General features: G+C 38.9%; 1 protein-coding gene across 1 annotated transcript; it reads left to right on the forward strand.

Annotated features, from left to right (window-relative positions):
• The first annotated feature begins 2906 nt into the window (after positions 1-2906).
• On the forward strand, positions 2907-3311 carry LOC138868250 (uncharacterized). The gene has a single exon (XM_070145782.1). It carries the CDS (start codon positions 2907-2909, stop codon positions 3309-3311), a length of 405 nt encoding a protein of 134 aa, XP_070001883.1.
• Positions 3312-13609: the final 10298 nt, after the last annotated feature.

Consider the following 13609-nt stretch of genomic DNA (forward strand, 5'->3'; position numbering starts at 1 on the left):
CACCCCCATGATTTCTCCTCTCCCAATCTCCAATTAGTTTCCCCCAAACCATTTAGAATCTCTCGAATCTTCAATCTCAAAATTGACCTAAACCCTAAAATCCCAAAACTCCCAAATCATCAAATGTCAATAAAGATTTAGGGTCAAATTTGATGTTATTCGTGTGTTCCCGACGGGAACACATGATTAATTTCAAGCTTGGTCAAAAATTGAAAGATTTTGAAGATATATTCATGACCACTGTCCAAGTTGTCTCTTAGGTATTTTTCTTTTTCTTTTTTTTTCTATTCGTTTATCTTTTCTTCATTTTTCCTTTTATTTCTCATACCATCTTCTTCTGTTTCTTTTCCTTTTCTTTCTTGTTTCTGTTTCGTAAATCACCTTGGCATGCATTTGTTAATTTAGGTTTGTTTTTAATCAACATCTTTATTAATTTGTTTGATTTATTTAGTTTTAATTTTTAGCTCAAATTTCCCTCCTGTTTGGGGTTATTTAGAACTTGTGGTTCCCAGAGTGCACATAACACCAAGTTTCCCCTGTATTGATTCTTTTTCGGTTGAATTGGGCTCTGTCAAGCAGAGGCCCAAAGAAAAGGAGATTATCCAGGTTTGGTAAACCCATGTCTATTTAGCCTTGGGTCCAAATTGACCCATATCTATGTTGGGGCAAATAGCAGGAATTACAAGGGTATTTTAGGGAATTTAGGAAAAGAAATCTTGTATAACTAACTTAGGAAGCTGCCTAGAAGGTGGGATTGGGGCTGTTTTAGAAAACTGATTTTTAAACTAAGGACCAAGTAGCAAAAACGAAAATTTCAAAGGGAGTAAAGGGAAACAAACTTGACCCATTTCTGCTGCCCTAAAACTTCACCATAAAGACATTGTTTCTTCACTAGCAAGCCAGATTTTAGAGACTGAAAGACACTAAAAAGAACTTTAGAAACTGCTGAGTTTTTCAAATGCAACAATACTGGAAAATTGCTGAAAATTAGCTTGGGTTTTCTGGTTCTTTTGTTTCCTTCAGTTGATTAGAGCTTCTAAGATTTCCAAATCGAGCATCTGGGTTCTAAACTGGTTGATTTAGTTTGAAAGTTTGATTGACTTGCTGTGTGGGTACTGTTACATTGTTGTTGTCCTGCTGTTGTTGCATTCCCTCACTCCCTTTGCTTTTCTCTTGGTTTTTCCAGGTACTTTTGGGAACTATGGAAATCACTTGAGTGTAATATGGAATTTGGAATTGGAAATGTGATAAAATCAGTGTTGTTTGCTGCTGAATTTCATTTCTCAATCTTTCAATCTCAGTTACGGTTATAATATTCAGCTCTAGGAATATTTTGTTAGCTTATTTCATGATTATGAATGTGGTGTCTTAGCGTTAATTTGAAGTTTAAGCTATCTGATTCTCTTGCTTTAGTTGTCCGTTTGGCTGAAACTTGCTATAGGTGAAAGAAAATTCCCTGTGTGTTTGCATTAACAGTCAAGCATGTGTTGAATCGATTAGTTTGTACTTGAATTTTATTGGACTTGGTGTTTAATCTCGGGGCTGTCTAATTTCAATTTCTAGTTTTCTGTTGATATGGTGTCAGGAAAGTTAATTGAAATTTTAATTTTCGTATTATTGTTTAGTTTGGGATTAAAATTGAAGTTAAATGTTAGACAGTTTTGTGGTTGTATGTCATTAATACATTTGAATTCAAACAATGATTCCTTTTAAAAATTGTAATATGGTTTAGTGATTCCCCAGCCTTTTTAGTCCTTTGCCGTATTTGATGAAGCTTAATTTGGCTTAGCTTGTATTTTTAAGTCAAATACATACTGTTTTTATGAAGGGACTCGATCTTGAGTCCTAGGCTTTCAATACTTGCCTTCCATCAGATGTGGGCTCCCTTTGGGCTTAAACCTTGAGTCCCTTTGAAGGTAGGAGTTCCAGGCCTCTTTGTGTTTGGGCCAGCTCTTTTGAGCCCATTTCCTTATTTAATTTGTTGCTGAAGCTTTATCCGTAATAGGCCTATTTCAAAAATCTAAAAGCCCCGCATTTCTCTGTGACCTTTAGTCGTGCAACACTAGCTTTAATTTGTGTTGTTTAAAATAGTTCTTTTACCTAATGTGAGGTGTGCCATGTGAAATAACACTAATAGTTTATGGCCCTCAAAACTAAATTTAGAAATTCTTTTGATAGAATAATTCGAAGCGTGTCATGCCAACTAAAATCTCAAAACTCATGGCCCTCACTTAATTATTTTAAACTCATTAGAAATCGAGGTGTGCCATTAGTGAATTTTCCATGGCCCTCGAAAACTTGAAAGTACATAGTTGCTTTAGGCGCGCAATTTAAATTAACTTCCTTAAACTCGGGTGTGCATTTCATGTGACCCAACTCCAACTCTCAACAACATTAAATAAGATGTGTCGCGAACCGTAGGTACATTTCATGTGGAGTGGTTCAATGCGTGTTTTAAATAACGTTGAATCTTCCTAAAAATAATTTAAAAGTGGTTGATAAGTTAAAATATACAACAGGCTAAAACATGTTTTAAAATCAAATAAACAAGTCAATAATAATCGTTGAGCAACCGTGCTAAAAACACAGAATCCGGGAATGCCTAACACCTTCTTCCGGGTTAACAGAATTCCTTACCCGGATTTCCGTGTTCGCAGACTATAAAATAGAGTCAATCTTTCCTCGATTCGGGATTTAAAACCGGTGACCTGGGACACCATAAATTATCCCAAGTGGCGACTCTGAATAAGAATAAATAATCTCGTTTCGATTGTCACTTAAATTGGAGAAACTCCCTTATACCCTTTCGGGTAGAAAAAGGAGGTGTGACAGACGGTTGGAGGATGTTCTTCGATGGAGCTGCAAATTTCAGAGGAGTGGGCATTGGAGCCGTTTTGGTATCAGAAATGGGTCAACATTATCCTGTATCTGCTAAACTCAGATTTCCCTACACCAACAACATGGCAGAGTATGAAGCCTATATACTAGGGGTCAACATGGCAATCGACATGAACGTTCAGGAGTTGCTGGTGATCGGTGACTCAGATTTTCTTATGCACCAGGTGCAAGGAGAGTGGGCCACCAAGAATTCCAAGATATTTCCATATCTGCACCATGTGCAGGAATTGAGAAAGAGGTTCACAAAGATAGAATTCCGTCATGTGCCCAGAATTTCGAATGCGTTTGTCGATGAATTGGCCACTTTGTCATCCATGATACAACATCCAGATAAGAACTACATTGATCCCATTTTGGTGAGGATCCATAATCAGCCGGCATATTATGCTCATGTCGAGGAAGAAACCGATTGAAAGCCTTTGTTCCATGACATCAAAGAATACTTATCAAAAAGGAGAATACCCGGAGCATGCAAATCACTTAGAAATGCACGCTCCGGAGATTGTCACATCACTTCTTCCACATCGGAGGGAACTTGTATAGAAGAACTCCTGATTTGGGATTACTAAGATGCGTCGATGCAAAGGAAGCTTCTAAGCTACTTGAGGACGTGCATGCTGGGACTTGTGGTCCGCGCATGAATGGTTTCATCTTGGCAACTAAGATACTCAGAACTGGTTATTTTTGGATGACCATGGAGATAGATTGCATCCAGTATGTCCGCAAATGCTTTCAATGTCAAGTGCATGCCGACATGATAAAAGTGCCGCCAAACGAGCTTAATGCAACAAGCTCACCTTGGCCATTTGCCGCTTGGGGAATGGATGTTATTGGTCCGATTGAGCCTATGGCTTCAAACAGACACAGGTGTATTCTGGTAGCCATTGATTACTTCACAAAATGGGTAGATGTTGCATCTTACAAAGTTGTAACCAAGAAAGTCGTCATAGATTTTGTTAAGGATCGTATTATCTGCCGATTCGGAGTTCTTGAGTCCATTATTACTAACAATGTCGCCAACCTCAATAGTGATATGATGAAAGCTATATGTGAAACTTTCAAAATCAAGCACAAGAATTCCACCACCTACAGACCTCAGATGAATGGAGCCATAGAATCCGCCAACAAAAATATTAAGAAGATACTAAGGAAAATGGTAGAGAATCACAAGAAGTGGCATGAAAAGTTACCCTTTGCTCTGTTAGGGTACCCCACCACAGTTCGCACGTCCATCGGGGAAACTCCCTACATGCTGGTTAATGGTACCGAGGATGACATCCAAGCCGAGGTGGAGATTCTTTCGTTAAGAGTTATATAGGAAGTTGAACTTAGTGATGCAGAGTGGATAAGGAGCCGCTATGAACAATTGGCCCTTATTGATGAAAAGAGGATGAATGCAGTATGTCACGGCCAATTTTATCAGAACAGAATGTCCAGATCTTTCAACAAAAAAGTCAAACCAAGACGGTTCGCACCAGGGCAGCTGGTACTCAAGAAAATCTTCCCACATCAAGATGAAGCCAAAGGGAAATTCTCTCCCAACTGGAAAGGTCCGTACATGGTTTACAGAGTACTAATAGGAGGAGTACTCATACTTGCTTAAATGGACGGAAAAGTCTGGCCAAAACCAATCAATTCAGATGCTCAAAAGATACTATGCTTAGATACTTTATATTTCCTCATTTGATGTAATTGAACTACGCTTGACCTAATTCCCGTTTCAGAGGGGATACGTAGGCAGCCTTATGGGTTCGGTCATATTATAATAAAATTTTCATTTCCCCCAAAATCAAAAACTAGGGCAGAATTTTGAGGAGGGTCCTCAAAACTTCGGAGCAAGTCCAGCCAGCGCCATCACATGCCAGGAAGTCAATAATCAGTCAAGAACTGGGGTAGAATTTTGAGGAGGATTCTCAAAATTCCGAAGAAGATGCAGCAGAGTTTGCCATCCACAAATAGTTAAAAATCATCTACCAAACTGGGGCAGAATTTTAAGGGGGACCCTCAAAATTTCAACATAAGAGAGATGCAATGCCTTTGAAATGTGTCATAGTCGCTAGTTCATCAAAAAATACTTGAAATATCAATACATTTCCAAAACAATTCTATTTTTATCAATGATTGCTTATTTTTCGAAAATTCTATTTCCATAACAGTCAGGTGCTACCTAGGGGAACTCGAAGGGGGCTCTCAGAGAGGAGCAGAGCAAGGCCAACAGACAAAGCAAGAACCAACCTCCCCTCATATAACTTACAATTTTTCTTTAAATGCAGGAGCATTTGACGTAACGGTAGCATTCGTGAAACATGTATACACAAAGCAAATTCACCATTCATCCAGCCATCAGACACTGAATATATCTCCAGCTGAGACATACAATACCCTTATCTACTATTCGCTCTTTGTATGGGACTAATCACTATCCCCCACATTTGCATGAGGCTAATCTTTGCCTCCATATTTACATGAGTCTATTCCCTGACTCCATATTTGCGTAAGGCTAACCCTTTCCTCCTATTTGCATGAGTCTAATATTTGACTCCACGTTTGCATGGGTCTAATCCTTGACTCCATACTTGCATGAGGCTAACCCTTGCCTCCATATTTGCATAAGTCTAATCCTCGACCCCATCCCTGAATCCATATTTGCATAAGGTTAACCCTTGCCTCTCATTTGCATGAGCCTAATCTCTGACTCCATGTTTGCATGAGTCTAAACCTTGACTCCATACTTGCATGAGGCTAATCCTAGCCTCCATATCTGCATAAGTCTAATCCTTGACTCCGTATTTGCATGAGTCTAGTCCTTGACTCTATATTTGCACAAGGCTAATCCTTTCCTCCCCATTTGCATATGGCTAATCCTTATCTCCCCACTTACACGGGACTAAGCATTTTCCCTCTTTGCACAGATATTGCTCCATTTCTACTACTATCTATTTGCTTTTTACTCGGGCTAAGCTCTACCCTCCATTTCACAAGACTAAGCCTTGTCTTGTTACCTCATATTAGTGTATATCATGGTCTGAACCATCACCAATCTATCCGAAGGCGTCATAATCTAAAGGCATCATTCTCATAGCCGGAAGACATCATACCATGGCCTAAGTATCCATCAATCTTGCATATCATTATTCATAGGCGTCATGGTTCAGAGGCACCATTTTCATGGATCTAGAACACCATTTCATGGCCTGCGAATCCCTCACTAAACAATTCATGGCACAGGACGTCATCTTTAACCGTCCGAAGACAACCACCATGGTCCGAAGGAAATCTGCATCATGTTTAATTTTTTGCAAATACGTTTGTAGAATCTTTTATCTGCAGGTAACCAGTAAGCAACCGCTATCCTAGTAGGAGAAATCTCTCTCTAGTTCCCTCCAACCGTCCCGAGCCTTAACCGCTCATCGTAGCCGCTTCCGCATGTCGTGTCCGTTCTTGCAATAATTTCATCAGTTTACTTCGCAGGTGAATCCAGAACTACACATGTCCTGATTTTTGTAAAACTAGGGATATGTAGGCAACTCAAAAATTAGAGTTCGGCCTCTACCTTTCAAAACATCCCATCCGATCAAAATTGGTCATCATTTCTTTACTCGAAACTTTCTCATCCTTCCTGGGTAAAAAAGGGCAACTGTTGATACCCAATTTTTTCCTATATATTTTGTATATGCATAAATACCTTTGAAATAGCATATATATGCATATATAAGCATGCACAAGATTTTTATAATTTTTTCAATAAATTTAAGGATTTAAATTGATTTATTTTCTCCCCTTTTTATTCATAAAATCCCAATAATTATTCCCCAAATTATTGTTATGGTGATTTATTCATTTAATTTCTATACTTATACCAAAATATGGTTAATATATTTTTTATGCATTTTGATAATTGCATTTGGTATTTTTTATGCTAAATTGCATATAATTGCAACGTTAGCCCATTTAATGTATAATTACTTTTTATATGCGTAAAATCTGTCCCTGTATTTTTAAAATGATATATATATATATATATTTAAAATAATTTTGGTACATAAAATTATTTTTGAGAAATTATTTATTATTTATTATAAATTAAATAAGGAAAATTGGCTATTTAAATTATAGCCAGATTTGGCTTTAAATTGTAGCCTAAATCGGACCCAACCCCAGCCCAATTTCATACCTGATTACCCGACCCATGCCCTATACACATCTACCCGACCCGGAATCTATTAAATCCTAGCCGTTGATCTCACAGATCAACGGCCCGTATCACTTCTTACCTTTTTTAATTCCTACAACCCCTAACCCTAACTCATTTCTGAAATTCCGCCGCCCTCAAATCCTCTCATCTCCTCTCTTCTCTCAACCTAACCCTAGCCTCTTTCAACTGCCTCCCTTCTCTTTTCTTCTCTAGTGACCACCCTTCAACCCCAAGCCTTCAATGGCTCCTCTTTTGCCATGCTCATCTTCTCTGAGGCCTTCAAGGGCCCTGGGTCACACCGACTTGCATCTGGGGTTTGCCATCTGGTCTGTTATTGTCTATTTCAGTATGATTCCAGGTGAAATCCTGATATACTTGTTACGATCCTTCAGGTTTTGACAGGTTCTTTCGTTTATACTTGGGTTTCTTCTGAAATCCTATTTCTTGCTTACATCTCTTAGGTCTTCTTTGTTTTGGCTATGTTTGTTAGCATGACTACTCGATTCTTGTTAAGTTTTTGTGGTTACCGTGCTTCGAATAGGCTTTACTGAGTCCTTAGCCTACTTATATCACCTCTATGTGATTATATTCATCTTGATTGTTCATGACTTGCCTCTTTCTGTCGATATTGTTGACCTTGCATGTTTGCTACTTCTTTTGTTCTTCTCTATTTATATGTTGATTATAGAATCATAACTTCCTCTTGATTGATTCTGATTTCCTTATTTTATGGTTTGATTGAAAGATTTTCTTTTAAACCCTAAATTTCTACCTCGCCTGTTTAAATTGACTGATCCCCATACCTTATTTGTTGTGGTGCTTTATTATTACTGAACCATTTCCTTAATTGAAGTTTTCTGAACTTAGTCCTAATTGACTACCCTATGCTTGCGGAACTTTGATTCTTTCCTTATTAGTCATATACTAATTTTCTTGCCTTATATGCTACTGGTTCTTACCGTTTGAATTAATTCTCTTAACTTAAGGGAGTACTTGCCTTGATTTTCTGACGGACTAATTCTGAGTGAGTACTTGCCTTGATTTTCTGACGGACTAATTCTGAGTTCCTTAATTATTATGCTACTATGATTCTTACCTTATTTACTACCTGCTTTCAAACTATATATACCCAAGTCTTTCATTAGCACAACACATGAACCCTTGGTTCAAAACTATCTCTCACACTCAAACTTACTGCTCTCTCTTTTGTACTACTTGCTACAGCTTTAAGTTTGCCGGCTGCAAGCCAAGGCTAACCATTTATGTTCTCTTATTCTTTCATTCTACTCACTATCCTCTTTACTGGTATGTTCTAGTTTCAATTCAAAGTTCCAAAAACAATATGATTCTCTTATTGCTTCAGTTCATTTTGCTCCTAGTTTGCTTCTATTTGTGGTTTTGTTGTAAAACTTGTAGTTGATGGTTACATTATTAGCATGTTATTGTGTCTTCCCCTTCCTTGAGATCAACATACTCCCCCTTTATGTGTGTTTCTGAGCTTGTCTTACCAGGTATCGCTTACTTGTTGTGTACTTACCACCATATACTCCATGAATCCCCAAATCCCTATCACCCCTCTATGTGGTTGTATTCTTCATGTCTGGTTTTGTGACTATGCTAGGGTTAGCTATTTCTGAGCATGCTAAACTAGTCCTAGATCTTTGCTAGGTTATGTGTTTGTAGTCAATTGTTCTATGTATCCCAAAACCCATGTGTGTGACTACTGAATTTACTTGGTTCTGTGAACTAGCTATGTATAAACCTGTCCAAAGGTGTTTTGAATTCTGTTCATCTCTTCAAACAGTCTTTGTTGTTTTACTACATTATTTTTAAACAGACTTTTGTTTTAATACAATATTTTTTACTAAAACCTTTTAACTTGTGTCAATCACTTTTTGCTCTACTCTTACTCAATAAGTTCTACCCCCTCCAGTATGTGTACTGCCTTGGGATCCTTTTGAGAACCCTCTGAACTATGACATACTGAGGTTGGCCCTTCCACACTGCACTTGTTCAATTCTTGGTTTCCAAGTCTAGGTGTAAGCATTGCCCGGGATCCTTGAGATCCTTAGGAAACTTTGATGAACCTAGACTATGTCATTGTCTATGGAATTGAGGCATTTGAGGTCATTGGAGGCTTTGGAATCTGGGCCTAAATGAAGGCTCCCTATAGAATAGCTTCTTAGTTTTCTTATTTACTTATGTAATTCATTCATTGGTCTGTAATAACTTGTAAATAAATATTGGGGTATTTAGTGAAAGGGTGGGTAGATACATGTTTTATGGGGTAATTTAGGTAGAAATCATGCTCATAGGACTTTAGTTTTTAATTTGATTGCTTTGCCAAATAGAAATCATTCCCATATGACCTTACTTTTAAATTTATTTGCTCTACTAAATAGAAACCATGTTTACAAGGCTTTACATCATGTCATATTTAGAAACCATGCCTATAGGATTCGGATAATTTCGTAATAAGAATCATGTTTTCATTGTCTTAAAATCAGATTAACTAATAGATATCATGCCTATAGGATGTGATTTAACCCAGATTCAGTTATAACGAGTGTTATGTATGCTAATCATTAAAATCAGTATTACACTTATATATCATGCCTATAGGGAACCATATTCGAAATTCTTCCAATCTAATAAATCTAATTAGTCCACGTTTAGTCATTTCTGGATTAGTTTAATTAAGTATTTCGTATTTCCTGAAACAAATTCCTTAAAACTGTCTCAAACTATTATTAGATATCATGCTTATAGGTATTAAAGAAGTCTGTTTCAAAACTTGCTTTGTTTTTATACAAGTGTACTAATCAATGCTCCGCGTATAGGCAAGCCCTTAGGCAATTGCTAGGGTTATACAAGTGTACTAATCTATAGGCAATTGCTAGGGTTATCATTTCTGAGTCTAAAATAAGTTGTTTGTTTCTGCATATTCACCTAGATACCCTGCCTTAGGACACTGTCTAATGAAAGCCCTTAATTGTGCTCGATTCGTGTTGTTTATGTGCTTGTTTGAGGAGGAAACTTTGAGTCTCTAATTGCTCCATTTATGTGCTGAAAGTCCTGAGTGTTTTTTATTGTCGCCTTAGAATTTTAACCTTTTAAAACCTTAGGGGTCCGTCTATAACCACCTATAGGTAGAGGTCCTAACTCCCTCCAGGACCATTAAGAAGGGACGGGTAGCAGCACGTAATAGAAATCGTTGACCAAATACTCGCTTGCATGACCACTAAGGGAATGGGAAGGGTAGATATGTGATATGATGACTACGCGCTAATGTCACGTGTAGCCCCTAATTGAGGAGTGTTTACCGGACATTGTGTGGGGTGATCCTATAGGATAACCAACCTAGGACCCCTCTTTACCAAATTCTTTTTTATTTAAACCTTTGTTTTACAACTTGTCCAAATCTTTATATTATTACTTGACTTATCCAACGTGTTTTACTTGCAACCTATTTGATTCAATTGTTTACTTGTAATGGATTAATTTGTGAATATATGTTCGGCTGGGACCCACAGTTGTGGACCAAGAGGGGTGCCTAACACCTTCCCCTCGAGGTTACTTCGAGCCCTTACCCTAATCTCTGGTAATGCAAACCAACCTAAGAGTTAATCACTCTAGGTGCCCTAACGTACCATAATCCGTTAGGTGGCAACTCTTCCAATACCCAATTCCCAAACGGAAATGAGTCATTACACCCCGTGAATGTCGAAACCCGGACTTTCCCGTCAAAAAGGGAAAAAAGGGGATGCGATAAGGTGTAACTCTTAGTTTTTGATGTTATTTTAGTGTTCCGATCGCGCGATCAAGTTTGTATAGTATTGGTTGAATGATGTGGGTATTTGGAGTGGAACCTCGAGGGCTCGGGTAAGTTTCGGAGTGAAGACACTCCAGTTGTCTGGTATTTCTAGGCAGCTGCTGCAAGTCTCGCAAATGCGAGGATTTGTTCGCATTTGCGACAAACGCATTTGTGAGGAAAGCTTCACAATTGCGAAGAAGCCTGAGCTGGGCAGCGATCGCATTTGCGACATTTTTTATCGCATTTTCGAACCCAGCAGAGTCTGCATTTGCAACCATTTTGTCGCATTTACGACCCTTATAGAGGGAGCCCATGTTCGCATTTGTGATGCTTTTGTCGCAATTGCGGTCTTCGCATTTGCGAACTAGATGTCGCAAATACGACATTTGTGGCTTGTGCACAACCTTTAAAAATGGGACTTAGGCTATTTATTTCATTTCACTTCTACAATTAGGTGATTTTCAGAGCTTTTGGAAGTGGGCTTTCACCTAGCACTTTGAGTTTCGGATTGTGCGGCTTCGGTTTGAGGGTTCGAGCGCATTCTTGAGTTGGAAGTAGGCTCAAATGAGGTAAGTCTCTTTTCTAAACTTGTAAGAGGGAAATTTTCCCATAGGTGAACTTAATTAATATGTAATTAATTGTGGGTGCTAAGTACGCGCAAAGTGACGAGAGTCTGTATGTAGCTACTATTTCTGTTATTGTTCGGGTAGTTCTAGGATTACACCATGCTTTGTGGACACTACTATATGATTATATGCGCTAATTGTAAGAAAGTAATTAAGTTGAAGAAAATCTAAAGATTCAAATGCTTCAAGAGAATTGTCTTCTTTTTTGAAAAAGAATCAAGGAAGTATTGTGTTTTAAATGATAAAGATTACGTTTGATCGCGTCGCATGGATATCGCGAGCGGGATTATGCTTTTACCTCATTGCATGCATGATTCATGAGCAGGGTGAATAGATGCATCTATGGTTCGCGTCGTTCGACCCTCGGTCGTGCACATTTTACTTTAATGTTGGATCGGGCCGAACGTCCTTGGTGGTAATTGTGTGTGATAATAGAACGGAGATACTTTGTAGTTGTATGCTTCATTCCTTGATACTTTACATTATTTAAATAAAGAAAGTGCCTTGCCTTATTTAATATGATGGAGGAAATTCCTCGGTTATTGCTCTGGTTTAAGCTTGACTGTTATCTATATACATTATGCTTAAAGTTATTGGAATTTCACATTATATATTGTTGGCCCTAGTAAGTGTCTAAATCGACCCCTCGTCACTACTTCTTCAAAATTAGACGAGATACTTATTGGGTACATATTTCTATGTACTCACGCTACACTTCTGCACTTGATTGTGCAGGCTTTGAGGCAAGGGCATCTGGCCACCAGTCTGGTGCATAGAGTGGACTTCTCAGCTTGAGACTTTCTGGTGAGCTACCCTTTTGAGTCGTTCTGCAGCTGCTAGAGCCTTTTTTTTGTATTTATGTTTTCTATCTATTCCTTTTCCAGAGAGTAGGAAAGTATGGTGATGTATATTCTTATAGATTTCCCACACACTTGTGGTACCAGGTCTTGGAACACACATTAGTAGAATTATGATGTTTTGGCTTGTTTTCATGATTGAGATGCGCATTTACCTCTTTCATTAAATATGCTTAAGTTTTTAAGATAATAAATTTCTTAAACCTATAATGGAAGTTATCACGTACTAGCTACATAAATAAGGATTTACTATTCGATTAGTGTTGTCTTGCCTAACAACAGTGTTGGGTGCCAGCATGGTCTAATATGGAATTTGGGTTGTGACAACATGGTATCAGAGCACTAGGTTCACGTAGGTCTCACAAGTTATGGGAAAATCTAGTAGAGTCTTGAGAATCGGTATGGAGACATATGTACTTATCTTCGAAATGTCATAGGGTGTTAGGAAACTACTCTTTATTCATCTTCTATCGTGCAGTAGATGGTATACTAAGATGTCTTCTTCTATTCTCTCATAGATGGTGAGGACGCATACGGCGGACGTTCTAGACAAGGGAGGAGCCGATCACCCCGTTACTGAACGCCGAGGTAGAGGCCGGGGGAGGGAACTAGTCCGAGGTTGGGGACGAGGGTGTCCCAGGGCTTCCCCAATTGCACCACCAATGAATCCAGCAAGGGATCCCATTATTGAGGATCAAGGTGAGGTGCCCGCAGCAGCGCCTGCCATGGCGGATTTCATGATGGCACCAGGCTTTTAGGAGGTCATAGGTCATATGTTGTGGTTCATAGACTCTATGACCTAGGCTGGTTTATTTCCAGCAGGCCCAGCCACATCTCATGCAGGAGGGGGAGCACAGACCCCTACTTCTCAGGCTCTTGGGCACGCATCTTCCATATATCAAACTCCGGGTACTCTACCCGCAGGCAGTGCTCAGCCAATTGCAGTAATGGTATCTGATCCTAGACCAGCTACGGACGGTGACCCACAAAAGTTATTGTACAGATGGACAAGGCTACACCCTCCTATATTCGGAGGCCTGCATCATGAGAATGTCCAGGATTTCATTGACAGGTGTAGGGAAAGACTGCACAACATGAGGATATTGGAGTCCCATGGAGTAGATTTTACCACTTTGCAGTTATAGGGCAGGCCCCGTAGATGGTGGCAGTCTTACCTTCTCGGTAGACCAGTAGGTTCTCCTCCCATGACTTGGTGTTA

This window comes from Nicotiana sylvestris, chromosome 5 (assembly GCF_000393655.2).
Source record: "Nicotiana sylvestris chromosome 5, ASM39365v2, whole genome shotgun sequence".
Taxonomy (NCBI): Eukaryota; Viridiplantae; Streptophyta; class Magnoliopsida; order Solanales; family Solanaceae; genus Nicotiana; species Nicotiana sylvestris.

Bases quoted from the DNA above. Each gene is read 5' to 3' on its own strand.
- LOC138868250 (XM_070145782.1), top strand. From the start codon at position 2,907: ATGGGTCAACATTATCCTGTATCTGCTAAACTCAGATTTCCCTACACC.